The 21,879-nt window shown below is 41.1% G+C and overlaps 1 protein-coding gene across 11 annotated transcripts in view; it reads left to right on the top strand.

Annotated features, from left to right (window-relative positions):
- Positions 1-21,879, top strand: part of LOC140197591 (sorbin and SH3 domain-containing protein 2-like) — a 369,773-nt gene that overhangs the window by 226,274 nt on the left and 121,620 nt on the right. For 8 of the 11 annotated variants that reach the window (XM_072257764.1, XM_072257760.1, XM_072257763.1 and 5 more), the window contains 4 exons: positions 8,043-8,069; positions 9,093-9,253; positions 12,681-13,292; positions 20,531-20,672. In XM_072257764.1, coding sequence (XP_072113865.1) covers positions 8,043-8,069; positions 9,093-9,253; positions 12,681-13,292; positions 20,531-20,672 — 942 coding nt within the window. The remainder of the gene's footprint in view (positions 1-8,042; positions 8,070-9,092; positions 9,254-12,680; positions 13,293-20,530; positions 20,673-21,879) is intronic. The other 3 variants (XM_072257766.1, XM_072257769.1, XM_072257761.1) reach the window with 2 other exon arrangements.

Here is a 21,879-nt window from a genome sequence, read left to right as displayed (position 1 = left end):
TATCTGTAACTTTGACTAATTTCTATAGGTCTTCGATGGAGAGTATAGTGACCAGTTGCATCGCAACCTGGTATGGAAGCACCAATGCCTTTAAATGGAAAAACCTACAAAAAGTAGTGGATGTGGCCCAGTCCATCACAAGTAAAGCCCCACATCTACAAGGAGTGCTGTTGCAGGAAAGCAACATCCATCGTTAAGGGCCCCTCCATCCAGGCCAGGCTCTCTTCTCGCTGCTGCCATCAGGAAGAAGGTACAGGAGCCTCTGGACCCACACCACCAAGTTAAGAAACGATTATTACTCCTCAGCTATCAAGCTCTTGAACCAAAGAGGATAACTTTACTCAACTTCATTCACCCTAACGTTGAACTGTTCCCAGAACTTCCACACTCACTTTCAAGGGCTCTTCATCTCATATTCTTGAGATTTATTGCTTATTTATTTATTATTGTTATTTCTTTCACACATTCTCCGTCCTGTTGGTGGTGATCTTTCATTGACTCTATTATGCTTCTTGTATTTACTGTGAATGCTTGTGAGAAAATGAATCTTAGAGTTGTACTGTATCTGGTGATATATACTGTATGTCCTTTAATAATCAATTTACTTTGAACTGTGTGGTTATTTGAGTTATTGTAAACTTCCTGTCAGTTTCAACCAGTCTGGTCATTCTCCTCTGACCTGTCTCATTAATAACATCTTTTCACCCACAGAACGGCCGTTCACTGAATATTTATTGTTTATTGCACCATTCTTTAGAGACTGTTGTGTGTGAGAATCTCAGGAGATCAGCAGATTCTGAGATATTCAAACCACCCCCTCTGACACTAACAATCATTCCAAGATTAAAATTACTTAGACTTTGTCCTTATTCTGATGTTTGGTCTGAACAACACCTGAACCTCTTGACCATGTCTGCATGTTTTTATGCATTAAGTTGCTGCCACATGATTGGCTGTTTAGATATTTCTGTTAACAAGCGGGTATACAGATGTACCTAATAAAGTGGCCACTGAGTGTATGTGTCACAGATTGGAAATGAAAGCTTTGGCTGAGCCTCTACAAAACCTACAATTGAAAGATGCTGCAATCAGTCCTAGCAGTCCGACACTGCTCTAACTGAAACCATATTAAATAGGTGCTGACAAGAATATGAGCCACAGATGACAAATTGTTTCATTCTTTTCACCTGGTAAAGACTTGTGGAAAAACCACATCATTTGTTTCAATAGCGAGAAAGGTAATTCTGCGAAATTTCTCAAGGGAACAGGCCCATCACAAGAACTACTTATTTCCAGTGAAGCTTTGATATTATGAGAGGATGGCAAAATGTACAACTTAAGAAAAAATGCTGGAAACACCCAGCAGCTCAGGTGGTATCTAAGGAAAAAAAAAGCAGGTCACAGATCTGTTACAAGAAAGCTGAAAAGAAAATACCTATGAATGTTAAGTCTGTTTCTCTTTCCACAGATGCTGCCTGACTTTTTCAGTATTTCCAATATTTTTACAGGGTGCCTCCAAGGTACAACAGGTTTCTGTTATTGAGAATTGATAATAACACAAGCTGCTTGTGAGCCAGTAAGGAACAGAAACAGCAGGGACAGGAAACTGGACTCTGAGCAAGCAAGGCTGTACACTGTTCTCAGCTCTGTTTGGCTTGACCCAGCCTCCAATTGTTGCTGCTCAGAGACGGAAGACACATGAAAGTGACCTATTTCTCACCCAGAAACCCTGCTGCAGTGGCATATTCATCCGCATCCCTCCCACCAATCTCCTAGGCAGTGTCTATGTGAAAGGTCTGTCCATAAATAGGGCTTTCATACTCTTGAGAGGAAAATTAAGGTTTTCAGCATCTGGATTTAAAAAAAATCGAAGTGTATGCTATTAGGGTTTCTATCCACACATTCTGTTTCTGTTGTGAAAAGTCATTGAAGTTGTTTAAAATGATGAAAGTCCTGCCGAAAGGTCTTGGCCTGAAATGTCGACTCTGCTCTTTTCCATAGATGCTGCCTTGGCTTGCTAAATTCCTCCAGCATTTTGTGTATGTTGAAAGCTTCTCAAATTTCTTTTTCAAAACAGCTCTTTCAATCTGGACCCCAGCTGATGTGAAATACCCCATTTGGTGATGAGCGGGGACTTCTTCCAGTAAGCTGATCAGGATTTCCCTCTAAATCAACATCAGATTTTCTGGATGTTTATCTCACTAATTCAGATATATTGCTTAAATCCCTGCCACCCATCTCATAAGAAGGGAATGGTCATGGTTATGGCTGGCGACCCATCTTAGTGCTTCCAGGCATTTATAGATTATTAAACAATTTGATTTAACTTGCAGTTGCTTCTTGTGGCAGCGTGCGCCTGAAGGATAGTTATTCGTGTTTTGGACTTGATTTGGTTAAACTTAGTGGGGGGGGCAGGTGGGAGGTGCGGATTAGGGTTTGGAATCTTCTCTTCTAAAATGGTGTTTGTACAAATCTGCACATTCTTGGTAGAGAGATGGGAGAAGAATGGCAAGAATAAAGCTAAATATTTAAAACAATATACAAAAGCAAATGTAAGTTAAGCAAACAGAGGGCAATATTAATGTTAATTAATGTTAATGTTTGTTAAGCTACCGCATTAAAGGTTTATCCATAAGAAAAAGAAGATTGCGGTTGGGGGAATTGAATAGGAGATTGGTTAACCAATAGAAGGTAGAGAGATGGGATAAATGGGTGTCTCTGTGGTTAGCAGTCAATGATGAGCAAACTGCTATAGAGGCGGGAGCTGGGCCCGTAACTGGATGAGGGGACCGAGTGTAGCGTTTCTAAATTTGCTGATGATATTAAACTGAGTGGAAAAGCAAATTGTGCAGAAGATGCAGAGAGATATAGATAGCTAAAGTGAGTGAGCAAGGGTCTGGCAGATGAAGTACGTTGGTAAACGTGAGGCCATTCACTTTGGGGAGGGGGGAAGATCAGTTTATTATTTAAATGGTGAAAGATTGAAGAATGCTACTGTGCAGAGAGAATTGTAAGTGCTGGTATTATTAAGAATTGCATTATTAAGTTTCTAAATTGTATTTATTCGACTGTGATTAATATGAATTTGCATTAAAGGTCATACAAATCCGACAAAGAATGTGAATGTTGTGCCAAATTATTTTTTTCCCTTCTGCTTAAACCTATCGCTTCTACTGGGGTGTAGATCACCAACAGCAGCTCACAAGAGTTCTCTGTGCTGGACCAGGCTTTCAGTCTTTAAAGGTGTAGCCCATTGAAGAACCTACTTCTCTGAGGTTGAGGTCTTTGGAGCTCCTGTAAGCATTTCTGTAGCGCTACAGTTTTATGAGGTTGCTAGCCCCATGCCCAACCCTTCTCATTTTCCATTTAACTGATTGTTCCCATACCCATTATTAATTTATGCAATGAAATCTAACCAGTTTGAAGTTTAATTGTCTATTGTACATTACTGCTAATAGTGGTAGGTGACAGGAGAATTGGGGGGGGAGTTGAAGGGCATATGGGAAGATGAGTGGAGTAAGTGGGAAAGTAGGACTGAAGAAAGCTGACAACATAATGAGGTGAAATGCACTCAAATTGATGGAGAAATGAGAAATATAAAAACATTGATTGCATGCAGATTATTATTTATCTAATGCACTGGTGGAATAGAGACAGGACAAAAGCAGATTGTACTGACCATTATGTGCTTTAATAAAAGTCTGACAATGGGTAAAACTCATTATCTCCACTGATGAGTGATAGTTGATGCAAAATTATATGGAAATAGGAACTTGAAACTGTTTACTTTACAATCCAGCTGAGCCTCACCTTATGATATTGACACTAATGTGATTCATCTTTCATTACCCATTGATTTAAATATTAAATCTTAGTTGGATTAAAAATACCCCAAATTACATCTGTGCTGATGATTGGTACAGTGATTTTGTGCAATCTCTTGATTGATGATGCTTTGTGTCAAGTGATATAATTGACTTTGTCAATATCAGTAAATAATTAGCTTTCATTTGACAACCTGTGGCAGCCTGGTAGTTTCAAGGTGAAATAATTCATGGTCATGTTGAGAGCACATTTTGTCCATTATGGCCCTAAACAATAGCTTGTTTTATGGTCACTTTTAGGGGACAGTTAGACTTGAATAATAATCAAATCTGATATTTATAAAAAGTAATTTTATGATATATTGTGCAGTAAATTTAATTTCATAATAAACTTTTTATTTCATAACTTTGACATCAAAGTGAAATGAGGCAATGGTTAAGAATCGTGTTGGAATACAGAGTGAGATTTCAGAATGCTTGTAAGGAAAACATTTGGACTTTTAACCTATTAGAATTTTATCTTTTGAAGCAATGATGTCTTCACACATTAAAATAGTTCTAACCTCTAAACTAATCATTAAATTCAATGGGTTGCATTTTACACTAAATTTATAAATTTAAAAAAAATTTTGACATGAAGGCGCATGAGTTTTTTCTAAGCCATCAAATGGGAAGGTGAAGGCTTTAAGCTGCCAATATGTTTTAGAGCAGCTGCATGATAACTTCATATTTGACTCTGTGAATATTACATGGGTTGCATTTGACTTTTTATTTAATTGTATTTTCCCCAAGACTTCTGATAATGTATAGATAGGCAAGCAGGTTTTTCCTTTGAGGTCACAGGTTAAGGGTGAAAGGTGAAATACTTAAGGGGACCATGAGGTGGAACTTCTTCACTTAGGGGGTGGCGAGAGTGTGAAATAGTGGAGCCGGGTTCAATTTCAACACTTAAGAAAAATTTGGATAGGTACATGGATAGGAGGGATATGGAGGGCTATGGTCTGGGTGCAGGTCGATGGGACTAGGCTGATTCAGTATGGACTAAATGAGCCTGCTTCTGTACTGCACTGTTCTAATACAGTGACTCTAAATTCACAGCTTTTCATGTAATATACTGCTATTGACAGACTCTGCTCATTTTGCTGCAAATCCTGTCTATGGAGATAGTTAAATTTGAATAGCTGCAATCAAAATAATTCAAGTACCAATGTTTTCTGGGCAGCTGTTTGTTTCTTGAAACAGAATAGTCCTGGCATCTCCGTGTATGACTGAAGACTGAAGCTCTGTTAGCACCTTAGTGGCACTTGCATAGCAATCCATCTGATAATTTTTGTTTGCAAACGCAGCTAGCGTGAGTTTCCACAAACAATAAATAATTAGTTTTGATGGGCTGTATGTTGCCAGCAGTTTTGATTGGAGCAGCTGATGTTTAGTCATTGAAAGTGAAGTGCCTAACTAAAGTACATGAGCTATGTTGCAGCCGCCCAGGAGAGGAGACGCTGGAGGTGGTGTAGGATAGAGCAAAGGTATGGCAGGTGCACTGGAGTATTTGCTGGGTTGGGAGCTGGCCCCTTCCTTTGGTGCTACCCTCCAATGTCTGCTCAATGGAAGATGAGATTGTGTTCTTCTGCATCTTCACTACTGCATGATGAGGAACTGCTGTGGGCTTGTTCTTGCAGATACATGGCTCCAGGACAACATCCCATCCTGGGCTATATTTTTTTATGACAATATTTTTCTGCTGTCATCAATATATGTGCTGTGTGCTCTGTGTGACTGTTGGAACAGGCTGTACTGTGTCTTACCGGAAGAACGGTGTTTCATTTGGCTGTATATGTATGTGGTTGAATGACAATTCAACCTGAACTTGACTTATAAATTTGGAAGGCTAAATCTGTCAGCTTTTTCTGAAACTACTTACCAGGGGAATGAATGGTGGTGTCAAGAAAACAATCTCTCCCTCAATATCGCAAAAACAAAGGTGTTGGTTGTGGACTACAGGAGGAATGGAGACAGGCTAACCCCCATTGACATCAATGGATCCACAGTTGAGAGGGTGAACAGCTTTAAGTTCCCCGTCATACACACTACCAAGGATCTCACATGGTCTGTACATATCAGCTGTGTGGTGAAAAAAGCACAACAGTGCCTCTTTCACCTCTTTTTATGAAAAAAGCTCAAAAGCAGAGTACCATGGGATGAGCTCGGCCTGACTGCTGGGATGTGGTTGCGAAAGTGCAGCTCACTCTGGATCCAGACTACTTGATGGATCCCATTTAGACTTGATCATTCAAGCTGAGGCTGGATTCTGCTTGAAAGAGCAACAGCAGTTCAATTAATATACTATTTTGTTCTGATTATTTTAAGCAAGTTGACCTCGAGGAAGTAACTGAATCAAGTTGCCTCTCAAATCTGAATAGGTTTTTTGAGAAGATGCTGAAGTGAGGTGATGATGGTGAGGGTAGGGACTGGATGTTCTCTAAATGAACCTCAGTAAAGCATTTGACAAAGCATCTTTTGGTACACTGGTCCAGAAGATGAAGTTATTTGGGATTAATTATTAGTGGTAAGTCAGATACAAGTGTGGCTTCGTTATAGAAGACAAAGTATAGGTGTTTTTCTCTAGCCAATGGGGGTTCCAGAAGGTTAAGTGCCTGAATTTCTTTTGTTTGTAATATGTGTGGATAATTTTGATGGAAGAGTAGATGGTCTAATTAGTAAGTTTGCAGGGTAATGTGGAAATTGATAGAGTTGTGATAGTGAGGGAAATTGTCAAAGGATGTAGTTCAGTTGGAGATTTCAGCAGAGATGGACACGTGTGAGGTGTTGCACTTTGGGAGGTCAAATGCAAAAGGAAATAATGCTGTAAGTGGTAGGATCTTTATAAACATTAATGTTCAGAGGAAGCTTGGGGTGCAAGTCCATCGCTCACTGAAAGTGGCAATGCAAGTGGATAGGGTACTAAAGGCACATGGCACACTTACCTTCTTCGATTAAGGCATTGAGTATAAAATTTGGGAAGTAATATTCCATCTGTATAAAACTTTGCTTTGGCACATTTGGTGTATTATCTTCTGTTCTGGTTGCCACACTGTAGGAAGGAGAATGTGCTAAGGAGCTTCAGCAAGATGTTGTCTGAATTTGATCATATTAACGATAGGCAGAGATTGGACGAACTTGCGTTGTATTTTTTTGGTGCATGGAAGCTGAGAAGCAACTTGATGGAGGAATATAATATTTTCAAGGCATTGGATAGAGAGTTATTCTTTTTCACAGGGTGGAAATCTCAAATGCTTGAGGGCATAGCTCTAAGGTGAGGGGAGAAGTTTAAATGAGAAGTATGAGGTAAATTCTTGCACAGAGTTTTAGAAGCCTGGAATATACTGCCATAGGAGGTGATAGAAACAGATAAGATAACAATTAAGAGGCATTTGGATAGTTGTCTGGATAGAGAGGGAATTGAGGGATACAGACCATGTACAGGCAGATGAGAAGTGTAATTTGGCATTGTGGTTGGTACAGGTTTGGTAAGCCAAAGTGCTGGTTCCTGTGCTCTGAAGCTCTATGTAATCTCTAAGTTTGTACCAATAAAAGTGAAGAATTATACTTATGTAAATAAAGTAAGATGCCTGTTTCCCTTGGTGACGAGACAGGCGGGGAAGCAGCAGCTTAGCCCCATTTGTAGTGAGGTCTAAGCCCCAAGCCACGGGCTTGCCTGCTGCTGTCGTCCACGTGTGGAGACAGTGTTGCGTGGCATCCTTGCTTGGTTGGGGGTGGCCTCTCCCATCGGTGCTGCCCTCCAGTGTTCATCTGGTGGAATGATGGGCGGTTTGCCAGGAACCGTCAGTTTGCAGGACTTGTCACTCAGGGTCTCAGACTAAAAATTTGTTTACTTATGTGACTTGTTTTTCTTTCTCGCTATTTTAAATGCACATGTATGTTTTGCATCTAGGCCCCAGAGGAACACTGTCTTGTATGGCTATATCCATGTATGGTTGAATGATAATTAAACACTGTTTGATTTGGTACTGAAAATAGAGTGAGAAATTATACTTTGAATTAGGATCTTTTACAATCCTCAGTGCAATTTGCTAAATTTTGAAAAACAATGTACAATACATTGCTACTTTTTGTGAATGTTAATGTTTTGTTGCAACCTATGCAGTTTGGACATTGTACTAACAACTTACTCATTGCACTTTTTATTCTTCCTTTAAGGCAATGAAGCACAGGCATCAGATTCAGGTAAAGCGGATGCGGTGTAAGAGATGATGGGATGCGTTGGGGAGGGAGGAAGCACTTGGAATGTATGAGTTGTCCTCAGGTCGTTTTCTCTTGGTTAAAAACAATTGATTTTCAAGGACAATTTTATTGAGCATTTTCCTGTCTAAGATGATACTTTTAGAAATCTGTTTATAGATGGAAATGGTGTAACATTTGCAAACAGAAGTTATGTTTTAAACTTCTAACCCAATAGAACGTTAAACCTTTTGTTCCATCAGAATCAGTTTGTACACGCCCTCCAGCCCACGATATTGTGCCAACCCTTTAACCTATACTTTCATCTGAACACCTTAAAGTTATGCATTCTGTATTAGCCATTTCTGCCCTGGGGAAAAAGAAGCTTTCCGATGTCCACTTCTGTCTGTGCCTCTTATTGTCTTGTACACTTCTATCAAGTCACCTCTCATCCTCTTTCTCTCTAAAGAGAAAAAATCCTGGCTCACGCAACCTATTGCCATAATCCAGCAGCACCCTGGTCAATCTCCCCTGCACCCTCACTAATGCTTCTACAACTTTCCTATGATAAGGTGACCGGAATTGGACACAATATTCCAAGGATATCGATCATTGGTTTACACTGGAGGAGAAGTTTCCCTTCTCCTTCACATAAAAACGAAGTTAATGGTTGCTTTCAGCTCTTGCGGAGTTGTGCCAGTCAGTCTTGTCAACACTATATGACTGTCAAGACTAGCTAGCAACTCCACAAGGGCTAAAAGCAAACCCTATCTTCCTTTCATAGTGATCAGTGATGGAGGTGTCACTCTCTAGTTTGCAACCCCATTTTGTTTCTGAGGAATTTAAGTGCGAAGGGAAGATTTATGTTTTTGTGCTTGATTCAGATATCTATTATTCCTGTTCTCTGCATTGCTGGGTAAAGATGGAAATTAGCCACAATGTATAAGGTGCATTGGCTCACTGGTCACCTGCAGCTGAGTAAATTCAGGGGAACTTAACCTTTTTGAATAGAATTGTTGTTTTCTGCAGATGTCTGGAGATCTTACAACATTAATGATGGCTTCAGAAGCACAGTAAATGGTGAAACGTACAGTTCGTCACTGGCGGCAAAAGGTTTCCGCAGCGTCAGGCCAAACCTTTCATTTCCCGAGAGGAAGACACCTCCACATCAGGTGAATGAAATCCGCCACGTGAGTGCAACCAAAGACACTGTGGGATGGGGGAGTGCTGTTTACTGCCAAGCCAGCTGCTAACATTCTCCCTGGGGGCAGATCTTCTCTGCAGTGTGATGACATTGTTTGGATCACTCAGTTTGATCTCACTTTCACTTAGTGCCTGGGTTTTGAGCCATGCTTTGCAAAGGGCAGGTATTGTAGCATCTTGGTTTATTTCACCAAATATAAATACTCATTACCTTGATGTCAGGGTTAAAACCTATGTATCAGTAGACTCTTACTGTAAGCTATCCTTTGGAAAATGGCAATACTTTTAAAGTATTGGACAAAAACCCAGTAATCTAGAAATTAATTCCTAAAACTGATTTTATAAGGTCACTTTAAAAACGCAAACACGAAGAAATCTGCAGATGCTGAAAATTCAAGCAACACACACAAAAAATGCTGATGAACGTAGCAGGCCAGGCAGCATCTATAGGAAGAGGTACAATCGATGTTTTGGGCGGAGACCCTTCGTCAGGACTCACCAGCATTTTTTGTGTGTGTTGCTTATAAGGTCACTTCCTTGATTAATCCTGCTGGGAGTTGAGTTCTTCACATTAACTGCTGAGGCTCAGGAGCAGAGGTTTCAACCTGATTTATTATATGATGAGCTTGTGGAATAGTTGAAGGCAAGTTTAAATTCAACTTTGATGGCAACCACCCCCCCCCCCTCACTGTAGTTGAATATCCTTGTCGAACTCCAAGCCAGAACTCTTTAAAAATAACTGGCAGTTGAATGTTGCACCTAGAGCTGCAGTCCACTGGATGTTCAGAAATAAAGGGAAAGAATACAATTTATAAAAGGAAGAGATGTCATTTGGGCTAGTGATAACATTCTTTACTAGGGATTTGAGAGTTACTGGTAAGAGCAGTATTTAATGCCATCAGTGATGCCCTCAAGAAAGTAGCTGAGAGCCACTCTCTTAAACTGCTGGTGAAGGTGCTTCTAGAGTGTAGTTGAGGAGGAGTTTCCGGGATCAAGCAATGATGAAGAACCAGCAATATAACTTGAAATAAAGGTGGTTTGAGACCTGGAGGGGAGTCTACAGATGGTAATCTTTGCATGTACTTAACGCCCTTCTCCAGCATGGAAACAGACCTTTTGGCCCAATTCATCTATGCCAACCACGGTGCCCACAAATCTAGTCTTACATGACACGTTGGACCCATATCCCTCTGAATCAGAGGTTTCCATCCATGTAATTATCCTGATGTCTTTTAAATGTTGTTGAACCTGCCTCAATCATTTCCTCTGGCATCATATTCCATATATGGACCAGTCTAAGTAGTGAAGTGCAATATATTTTATAGCTGGACCATGTTGCAACCCTGGTGCATCATTGGAGGGAATGAATGTTTAGGGTGTTAAACAAGTCATCATTTTTGTCCAGAAATGTTGAACCATTTGTGAATTGTTGGAGAGTTAGCCATTCAGGCAAGCAGAAAATATTCCATCAGACTCTTGACATACCTTGGAGATATTTTTGAGGCTTTAGGACATGAGGAAATTAATCAGTCACCACCATCTATGATGTCTTTTCTAGCTCTAGGTCTTACAATTGACTCCATTTACAATTGTAGTTTTTGCAATTGACTCTCTAATATATCTGCCTCTACCACCATCCTTAGCAGGGAGTTCCATGCACCCACCACCCTCTGTGTTTTTTTAAAACAAACTTACCTCTGATGTCCCCCTATGCTTTCTTCTATTCACCTTAATATTATGCCCACTCATATTGGCCATTTCTTCCCTTGGGGGGGAAAAAATTTCTGGCTGTCCTAAACCAAATTATTGGTGAGCAGGTCTTTGGTGAGGAAGTGTGACGTAACTTCACTGTTGTCCGTGGCTTCCTCCACATGGCAGATGATTGAGAGTATATTGACTTGACGGTCATTAGCTGATTTGGATTTTTCCTGCTTTCATAGGCAGGGCAAATAGGGTAGATGCCAGTGTTGTAGTTGTACTAAAAATAACTTGGATAGGTTTCTGGATAGTGCAAGTGTATTATTACTACATATAGTTTGCTGTCCTTGCTGGAACCAGTGCTCTCTCAGCTATTTCTCAGTAACTGTATGGAGTGAAATTAATCGGCTGAAGACCTTTTTGGTAATGAGAACCATGGGAGAAGACAGATTCAGTGGCATATTCTGTTTTAATAAGAACAGTGTGTCTTCTGTTCCGCTAAGTGAGTGAAAATAAACTATTCACAGGTTTAGGAACTCACCTAAATAAATTTAAGGGGCATGTTGGCTACTGTAAAAGAGCTGGGAAAAGGGACTGACTGGATTGCTCAAATGAAAACCAGCAAGTTTGTTTACCTATTATAATGACTCTAAATGGTCCAAAAGACTTTAAGACAGGAGCTCAGAAAATACCAGTGCACCATTCTGACAAATGATATGAAAATTAAGCAAATAAAAATTTCTCTACATATTGGATAAACATTTAAAAGAAACAATATTTCAGCTAATGTTTAATGTCCACGTTTAGGAATTATAACTCTGGAAAGTGTTTGTTGAAGTGGATCATACAGGTAAGCAGAATGCTGGTCAGGAACAAGCTACGATACAGCATTTGTTGTATGCATGTAAAATCATGAAAAATATGTACTTTATGTTAATCCCTCAAATAACTGTTTTTGAATTAATAGGCAGATAATATTTTCTATTTGCCCTTTAACTTTGTACAGTACTGTGTACAGTTTTGTCACCCTGTTTTTCGAAAGATATAGTTAAGATGGGGAGGATACAAAGACATTTATGAGGATGCTCCCTGGACTTATAGGGCCTGAGTTATAGGGAGAGGTTTGCCACATTAGATATTTATTCTGTAGAGCACAGGGAAATGAGACGTGACTTTATACAATCATGAAGGACATGGTTGGGGAGTTGAAAACTAGAGTGTACAGATACAAGAAGGAAGAGATTTAAAAGAAATCTGCAGAGGTAACTTCTTTACGCAGAGCATTGTGAGTACCTGTAATGAGCTGCCAGAGGAAGTGGGAAAGGCAGGTATAATTGCAACATTTGAGGGGCATTTGAATAAGTACGTGTGGGGGGTGGGTGGGGAGGGTGTCCAAAAGCAGCAACTGGAACTAGCAGGGAGGATGTGGTGGTCATTGACCAGTTGGGCAAAGAGCCTGTTTCCATACTGTATTACTCTATGACTCTATAACATAGACCTTGCTTACCTGGGATGATTTATAAATGTTTAATGAAATTGATTAAGCAGTTTTTAATTGTGTAAGTATTGAACAGATAGTTTACAAGTGAACCACTTTAAATGTGCTTTTAAGATGTTAGTCAGGTGATGCTTATGGTTTTATCTGCTCATGTGTCCCATATTTTTTTTCTTTTCATATGGTTTCTGACCTTCCTGCTGTGTGGTTATCTTTGAAAGGTTCCTTCTCCACCACCCCGAAAGGGAAGCTTTAACTGGCGTCAACTAACAAGTCTTGACAGTCACCATGTACAACCTAGTCCATCCCTCCATTTACCTAGCCTGCAAATAACCTCTAATGTTACCCATGTGAGTAATAAGGAAGAGTACACATGGAGTTCATCACCTCTGTCTCAACACTCTAATACAATTTCCCCTCTTGCACAGCAGTCACAGCAGTCACCCTCTCCCCAGACCCTAACTGACAAAGTAGCTGAGAGCCCCTCTGCTGACACTTCACTGCTGGAAAGCCGAGAACAATCCCTGGACCGTAAAATCACTGCTATCAAACTAACCTTGGAGGATCAGGTTGCTAATTCCCACAGTGCAGCACAGTCACCCAAGGCTAACATCGATGCAACAACCTCACCACATTCACTTTTTCCTGGAGATAGGACAGAGTCTGAGAGACACACAGCCTCTCTTTCCATTCAGATTACTCCAACAAGTGCGCATGCTACAGAACCTGGACTCCCAACTGTATCTGCTGCAATCAATGCAAGGAATCAATCAAAGGACATGTTACAAGAGTCTAATGCTTCATCTTGTACACGCTCCTCAGGGCATCGTCTGGTACATAATATTTTTTGTTTCATTAACGACGGTTTTCAATGTAGTTAACATTTTTTCCCATTTGCAGGAATCTTGGAACTTAATTAGTTGTCTCAATTATTTATAGCTTAAGTGTGAAAATGGCTTTAATTGTTGTCTTAAAGAACATTATTGCAATTGCAGTTTGAAATGATTCATTTATCCTTTGTACATAGTTATCTTCAAGTGTCTGTTAATCCGATATAGTATTCCCATCAATACAAAGTTTTGCATCCTGGATGTTTTCTTCATCAATTCCAATTCACCTGTCATCCAAATCCTGCTCATCTCCATTACCTGTCTTTCAACCTGTTTATAATTGTCCTTGTGATCACACTGCATGATAATTATGCACCATGTTGTGCTGGTACTTTCCTGTATGTTCCTTCTGCTGTTTGAATTGTCATTTATACCTAAACCTAGTTGCTGACTTAATTTTTCAAAGTAAGATTATCTTGTCCTGCAATGTCTTTCTCATCTTCTAACCTTTCTCTTTGGTTGCTATCCCAGCTTGTTCCTTCACACTCCATTGACACCAGACCTTTTTGCCCAAACCCCTTCTTCCCCTTTCTCTGTGTTCCTGGTGAAGCAACCTGAGTTGGCATCAGAAGGTTAAATGCCCACATAAATTAAGACTGCCTTATTCTGTACCCTATCTTGAATGACTGCCTTCAGAGGGCCAAGGGAAAGAGTTTAACATTAAACCTATGAGTTAGGTTAAAGTCAAGCAATTTTGTTGACATGGTAAACTACAAAAACTACTATTGTAATGTGTGGTTATTTGAGTTACACTCACCCTCCTGTCAGCTTGAACTGGTCTGGACATTCTCCTCTGAACCCTCTCATTAACAATGTATTTTTGCCCAAGAACTGCAATTCACTGGATTTTTTTTTGCTGGCATTGATTAGGTTGGGCTGAAGAGCCTGTTATTGTACTGTGTGGCACAATGACTCTTGCATTTGTTAGTCATTAGGAATGACATTCATTAGAGAAATTAGGACGGCAAAAGTGGGCTATGAAATGTCCTTTATGAGTAAGTTTACAGATAATACCGAGGTAATCTATAAATATATCAGAAGCAAGAGAGTTGCCAAGAAAATAGTGGTATTCCTAGGAATAACAGGGATAATCGAGGAGTGGATGTGCACAAGGTCCTAAATGAATATTTTTCATCTGTATTTGTCTTGAGAAGGATGTAGAAGATAATGAGTTTAAGAAGCAGTGTGTTGATAATCTTGACTAGGTCAATATTGAGAGGACTATTAAATACCATAGGATGCATGAGGTTTGATAAATTCCCAGGGCAGGATGAGATCTATACCAGGTTGCTATGGGAATCAAGGGAAGACACAGCTGGGGCCCAAACACAGATTTTTAAAATTTCCATTAGCGACAGGCAAGGTACCAGTAGACTGGGGAATTTATTGAAGAAGGGCTGCATGAATAAGCAAAATAACTACAGACTGGTGAGCCATGCGTCGGTGGTAAGGAAGATATTGGAAAAAATCCCAAGGGATAGGATTTAATGTGAATTTGGAAAGCAGGGTCTAATTTGAGATAGATACACAAAATGCTGGAGGAACTCAGCAGGGCAGGCAGCATCAATGGAAATGAACAAACAGTTGACATTTTTGGCCTATACACTTTATAGGGACTGGAAAAGAAAAGGAAAGATGCCAGAGTAAGAAAGTGGGGGGACAGCAAGGTGGTAAATGAAGCCAGGTGACTGATGGAGCCAGGTGAAGAAGAAGGAAGAAGGAGATGATGGGTGGAAAAGGCAAAGGCTGGAGAAGAAAGAAATGATAAGAGAGGAGAGTGGACAATGGAAGGAGGAGGGGCACTGGGGGAGGTGATAGGCAGGTGAGGAGAAGTAGTAAGAGGCCAGATTGCGAAATAAAAGAAAAGGAAGGGGGGACAGAAAAAAAATTACTGGAAGTTGTAGAAATCCACTTTCATGCCATCATTTGGGGGCTACCCAGACCGAACTATGTGTTGTTCCTCCAACCTGAGAGTGGCCACATTGTAGCAGAGGAGGAGGCCGTGGACTGACATGTTGGAATGGGTATGGGGATAGGAATTAAGACGGTTGGCCACTGGGGAAATTTCTGTTTTTGCGGATCGAGCAAAGGTACTTGACCAAGCAGTCCCTCAATTTATCTTGGATCTCAACAATGTAGAATAGGCTGCAGTGGGAGCACGAGATATAATAGATTGACCCCAACAGATTCACAGTTGAAGTGTTGTCTCACTTGGAAGGACTGGTTGGGGCCCTAATGGAGGTGAGAGAGGACGTGAATGGACAGGTGTAGCACTTCTTTCGCTTGCAGGGTTTAGTGCCAGGAAGAAGATTAGTGGGGAGGGATGAATGGGCAACGGAATCATGGAAGTAACAATCCCTGCGGAAAGTGGAGAATGGGGTGAGGAGGTAAAAATGTGTCTGGTGATAGGGTCCTACTGAAGATGGCGGAAGTTGCGGAGAATGAAATGTCGTATGTGGAGTCTCATGAGGCAGTAGGCAAGGACGAGGAACTCGTGATGTAACCTCCGGTCAAGATGGTGCCAGCGAACAAAGCTTCCTCGGCCAACATCTTCCAGATAGTCAATCATTTCAGCTTTTCTACTTCTTTCATTCATTCTTTTTCCCTTAGTTTTGTTTTTTAAACTGTTGGGGCCTGTGAGTTCGATCAAGTCAGCTAGCTCTCTGCTGTCCCTGAGCAAACTCCAGGAGAGAAATATGAGCATGAGCTACCCCGAGGAGAAGCTCAGAGACTAGATGAAGGACCATGATTGATTATGTTTCTTGCCGATTAAAGCACCGAGGAAGATTGAAACTTCAAGGCAAATGTGGTGGAGAGCGAGTGGTTCTTGGAGGAGCCACTGCTGTTGGAGGGGCCGCTGGGTCCTGATACTTTAGATCAGGGGCCCCCAACCTCTCTTGCACCGCGGACCTGTTTAATATTGACAATATTCTTGCGGACCAGCTGACCGGGGTGGGGGGGGGGGTGTTAATCATGACCGGAATATAAGTGATAAGTCAATTATAAGTAACTTATTTGTGGCTAATACGCTCAATTTTGTTTCTAAAAGTTTTTATCTAACGTATTTAATATTAAACACATAGCCACAAGGAAATCTGCAGATGCTGGAAATTCAAGCAACACACAAAAAATGCTGGTGGAACGCAGTATGCCTGCTGCGTTAAACACACAGCACATATTTTCCTCGCATGAATATAGTGACAAGTCAATTATAAGACACTTATAATTCAATAGCATCATAACATTTTAAGTAACATTTGGATATTAAATACACGGCGCATGTTTTCCTCGTATGAACATATAAAATAATTGCAACACAACAATATCGCTGAATCAGTGGGAGGCCTGGGCTTGTTTCCCTGCAATGAGATGGTGCCATTGAGAGGTGATGGGAGACAGCGATACTCGAAGGGGGTTCCTTATGTCCAGTCTATTCCGCAATTTAGTTTTCATTGCATTCATTGCAGAAAATCCCGCTTCGCAGAGATATGATGTTGGAAATAGAAGCAATGTTTTCAGTGCTTTCATGGCTATCTCAGGATATTCAGCCTTGACTTTGACCCAGAATGCCAGCAGAGATGTTATGTCAAACTTACTTTTCAGCCCACTGTCATTTGCAAGCTGGAGGAGTTGATACTTTTCCCATGCTGACCTGGATGATTCACCGGGGGCATTCACAAGTGGGTCACGGACCCATTCCTTTGCACGTCTTGGGTCACTGATAACCTTGCGTGCATTAAAATTCAACAGTGCGTGACAGGGAATGAGGAAAGGTGCAGCTGACTCATATTGCCAAATCATATCGTTTCCTCGTGGCCCGGTGGTTGAGAATTACTCTTAGCATGAAGAGAGACCAATCAGGATGCTCGCTCTCCCTCTCCCTCTCCCGCTCAAAAAAATCTATTTCCGGGATATTGTACATAATTTCCGGGCGTCAGGGAGCCACTATTGATATGCGGGAGACTCCCGGAACTTCCAGGAGAGGTGGGATGGCTGCAAATATGCCCCTGTCCACTCGCCGTCCCCACAGTTCCAGTTTTGACTGTGAAAGCAGACACTTTATCTGCCAACTTGAAGACAGTTGACATTCTCCCCTGAAGTGACAAATTGAGTTCATTGAGTAGGCTGAAGATGTCACACAGATAAGCGAGTTTTGCTCTCCACTCCTCGTCACTGAAGTGTGCTGCCAGTGGTGACTTTTTTCCTGAAAGAAATCTCTGTAGTTGCTCTCTTAACTCAAAAACCCTGGCCAGGGCTCTCCCCCTTGATAGCCACCTGACTTCAGTGTTTAAGAGAAGGCGTCTGTGCTCTACATCCATTTCCTCGCAAAGCTGCTCAAACAGACGTTTCTGAGCCTTAGTAATACGGCTAGCCACTAGGTACGACGCTTTCACAGCAGCAGCATTTGTGGAGGTGGTGGCTTTCAGCACTTGCTTCTGTCCCGCTTGCTCACATTTTTTTCTGCTCAAAAAACTCAATGGGTTTGTCTTTAAGTGCAGGGTGCTTGGACTCAAGGTGCTGAAGCAATTTTGAGGGCTTCATTGCCTCATTAGACAGCTTATCTCCACATATCACACACAGGGGGCTTGGAGCGTGCGAGTCACCAGTCGCAATAAAGCCATATTTTATGTACGACTTGTCATATTTTCTGCTGAAGGAATCTTTCTTTTTTTGTAGTCTCGGCCTCAGCTGTCTCTGCGTGATCATCATCGTTAGGCCTTTTATGTCCCCTACCACCTCTTCTAAAGAAACTCTCAAACAACGTTTGTTTTTTACTCATCATACCGCCGAATCATATTGTTTCCTCGTGGCCTGGTAGCACATGCTTTGCAGCCCGGTGGTTGGGGACCACTGCTTTAGATGTTACCAAAATTCTGAGATTTATGGATTGGACTGGAGTTCAAACTCACTAGTTCATCTTGGCCTCTTTCAGTTGTGTTTTTTTTTCGTGTTTTCCCCATTCATTGTTGCGGATTAGCGGGCTGGGGTTTGGGTGATCTGTTAGTTTTTGTGCCAGGGAGGGGTTGAGTGTGCTTGGGGTTTGCGAGTTTTTGTTTATTTTCATGTGGGGGGTGGATTGATGTCTTTCTTTCAACTACTTATATGGTTTTCTGTTTATATGGCTGTCTGGAGAAGACAATTTTCAGATTGTATTCTGCATACATACTTTGATAATAAAATGAACCTTTGAACTCTTATCACTGTTGAGGTGATGGGAAGGTGGGCTGAATGCGGATGTCCAGCAAATGGAGGAGGGGGCAAGGGCATCATCAATGGTGGAGAAAGGAAAACCCTGTTATTTAAAGAAGGAGGACATTTCTGATGTCCTGGAAAGGAAGCCTTATCCTGGGAATAGATGAGGTGGCAACGAAGGAACTGAAAAAGGGGAATTGCATTTTTACAGGAGAGAGGGTGGGAACAGGTATAGTCAGGATAGCTATGGGAATTGATGGGTTTGTAAAATATGTTGGTTGACAGTTTGTCTCCAGAGATGGAGACAGAGAGATTGAGAAAGTGGATGATGGTGTCAGAAATGAACCAAGTGAATTTATGGGAGGGGTTGAAGTTGGAAGTAAAGTTAATGAAACTGATGAGTGCAGCGTGGGTGCATGAAGCAGCACCAATGTAGTCGTCAATGTAGCACACAAGAGCTGGGGAGCTTTACCAGGGAAGGCTTGGAACATGGACTGTTCCATAGAGCCATCAAACAGATAGGCATTGCTGGGGCCCATATGGATGCCATGGCTAAACCCTGAGTTTGGAGAAAATAGGAGGAGCTGAAAGAGAAATTGTTGAGGGTGAGAACCAGTTCTGTCAGGAGTCGGTGGATGGTGATGGAGGGGAACTGCCAGGTCTGTTGTCAAGAAAGAAGCAGAGAACTTTAAGGCCTTCTTAATGAGGGATAGAAGTGTATAGGGACTGGACATCCATGGTGAAAATGGGGCAGTCAGGAGAAGGGAATTGAAAGTTGTTGAGGAGATTGAGGCTATGAGAAGTGTCGTGGATGGAGATGGGAAGGGACTAAACCAAGGGGGATAGAGTGGAGTCAAAGTATGTGGACGTGAGATATAGTGGGGCAGGAGTAGGCAGAAGCAATAGGCCTATCCGGACAGACAGGTTTGTGGATCTTGGGTGGAAGGTAGAAATAAGCAGTGTGGGTTAAGGGAGCTATGAGGTTAGTGGCAGTGATGGACTAGCGGTGTACTGGAATGATTGGTAATAGGGCCTTTATTGTTGATAATGTATAACAATTTGGATATGACTATAGGATATAAGTTTGTAGATGACACAAAAATTTGTGATGTTGTGGATAATGAGAAAGATTGTCTATAGCTAGAGAAGGATATAGATCAGATGAAAAGTTTAGTGGAGGATTGACATTTAAATAGGCAAGTCATAGAAGGATACAAACCCTATGTAGTCAAATGGGATAGGTGTAGATGGACAAGAAAGTCAGCATGGATGTGGTGGGCCAAAGGGCCTGTTTCTGTGCTGTACAACTCTATGAAATATTACCAGTTAAACCAGGCACCCATGAAAATATCGAGAGGTTGTGCTTTGCCAAATGACCCGATGAAGGGTCTCAGCCCGATACATTAACTGTACTCTTTTCCTTAGATGCTGTCTGGCTTGCTGAGTTCCTCTAGCATTTTGTGTGTGTTGCTTATTTTATCGAGTGTCATTATTTATCCCATTCTAACCCAAGTTTCTTTCAGTAGATGTGGAAGGACTGACTGCATGAAATGTCAAGAAAAAAATTTAATTTTGTTTTCAGTGTACCTAATCTTCCTTCATTTTGGCATAACTGTTGCTAGTATTGTCAGAATCGGAAATGCAATTGAAATAAAACTAAATTGAGGGAGATGGGAGCAGAGGCGGCAGCGTGTGACAGAAATGCTATAACTGCCTGAAAAATTGTAATTCTGTGTGAAAGTATCTCTGTGGAACTAGGAGTGCTTTTGGGTTGAGTAGAAGTCTTCTCCATGTATTGCCTGAGCAACCTTACTGATTGAATAACACTCAATACTCACCTTGACCTGTGTATTTTTCTATAGATACTAATCACATCACTACTATTGCCTTTTCTGGAAAACAGAGTCTTTATCACTTTGATTACAAAGGTGTATGAATACACTGGTAGCTGTTAACAACAGGCTGGTTTGTTTTCACTGCACACACAGATGACAGTCAATGGGAATTCTGCTGCTGACAGAAGCAGTCCTATGAGTTATTTGCAAAGACCTTTCTCCCCGTCATCAGCCTACACTTCATTATCTTCAGTAAATCCAAGCATTGGTGTAATGCAGCACAGCAGAACAATGGGTAAGCTTTTTATCTGCAATGTTTACATGGTGAAATAATTACTGTAATAACCTTCAAAACATGGCCATTATTTCGGAACAATAACCTGCATTGTTCATTTGTCTTGCATGCAAAAATGTGGCTGTAGTCAATACAGTCTGATCTCAGTAGCACAATAAAGTATTGTAATAAAGAAATAGTTGAATCTATATCAGATCTGTATTTCAATAAAATTGAATATTGAAGAGTATTCTTTAAAATATTTACTAAATATCTATTTACACGCCACTGTCCATGGGATTAAGGTACTGTGATAGGAGCAGAAGTTGCTGGAAGGTGGATTACAATAACATTGGCAGAAGACATGGTCGTGCAGTTGTCTCAAAGCTCCAGCACTCCAGATTCAGTCTTGATCCCCCAGTCTTGTCTATGTGCAGTTTTTACTCCCTGTGACAGCATGGTTCTCCTCCTGGGCAACAGTTCCCTCCCACATCCCAATGCTTATTTGGAATGATGTTGATGTCAGAGATGGTTTTCAGATAGCCCATTAAAATGAGGTCTGCCAGTCCTCCAGCATGATTGTAAAGATACCATGGAGATTAATGGAGTACTTCTCCATTAATGTTAATAGTTTGAAAATCCATTTTGTAGATTGATTTTCACACCTTGAGGATTGGTGTGGCCTTGGAGTGTCAACGGGCCTCCTGTGCTGAGGACTCCATGACCTGAAGGCATTCTGGTTATTATGTGAATTACGTGCTTTAACTTTTCTCTGGTTCAGGTAGCTGGTAAAAGAATCCTTGGGATAGGGTTGGTGTGAAGGTTAATAGGCATTTTTAAGAGAGTAGATTACAGGGAACCAAGTGGGCTTACAGGACAGATGGGCTACCCTCACAGCCAACATGGTTTGATGAGTCAAATGGCCTTCTCCAAGGGAATATGGAATCAGTCTATTTTGCATTGTTTCCTTGTTTCTTTATGACATTGGAGAAGATCATTCAGCACATTAAGTATGTCAGGCTATTAGAATTAATGATTTTCACTGTGGCTATAGAATCTGACTATAAAGCCTTGTAAGGCTTTAGAACCACACAACACAAAAACAGGCCTTTGGCATGCCATAGTCATAGCAACCATTGAGTCCTCAATCTTCTTATGTACATATACTGTGTGGTTCATGTTTTTCCAGAAAGATTATGACTGGCTAGTTTCTCTTGATCCATATTTC

The sequence above is a fragment of the Mobula birostris genome, chromosome 5, assembly GCF_030028105.1.
Source record: "Mobula birostris isolate sMobBir1 chromosome 5, sMobBir1.hap1, whole genome shotgun sequence".
In the NCBI taxonomy this organism is placed as follows: domain Eukaryota; kingdom Metazoa; phylum Chordata; class Chondrichthyes; order Myliobatiformes; family Myliobatidae; genus Mobula; species Mobula birostris.
Note: the sequence above shows the minus strand (reverse complement) of the source record. Positions and strands in the feature narration are given on the sequence as shown.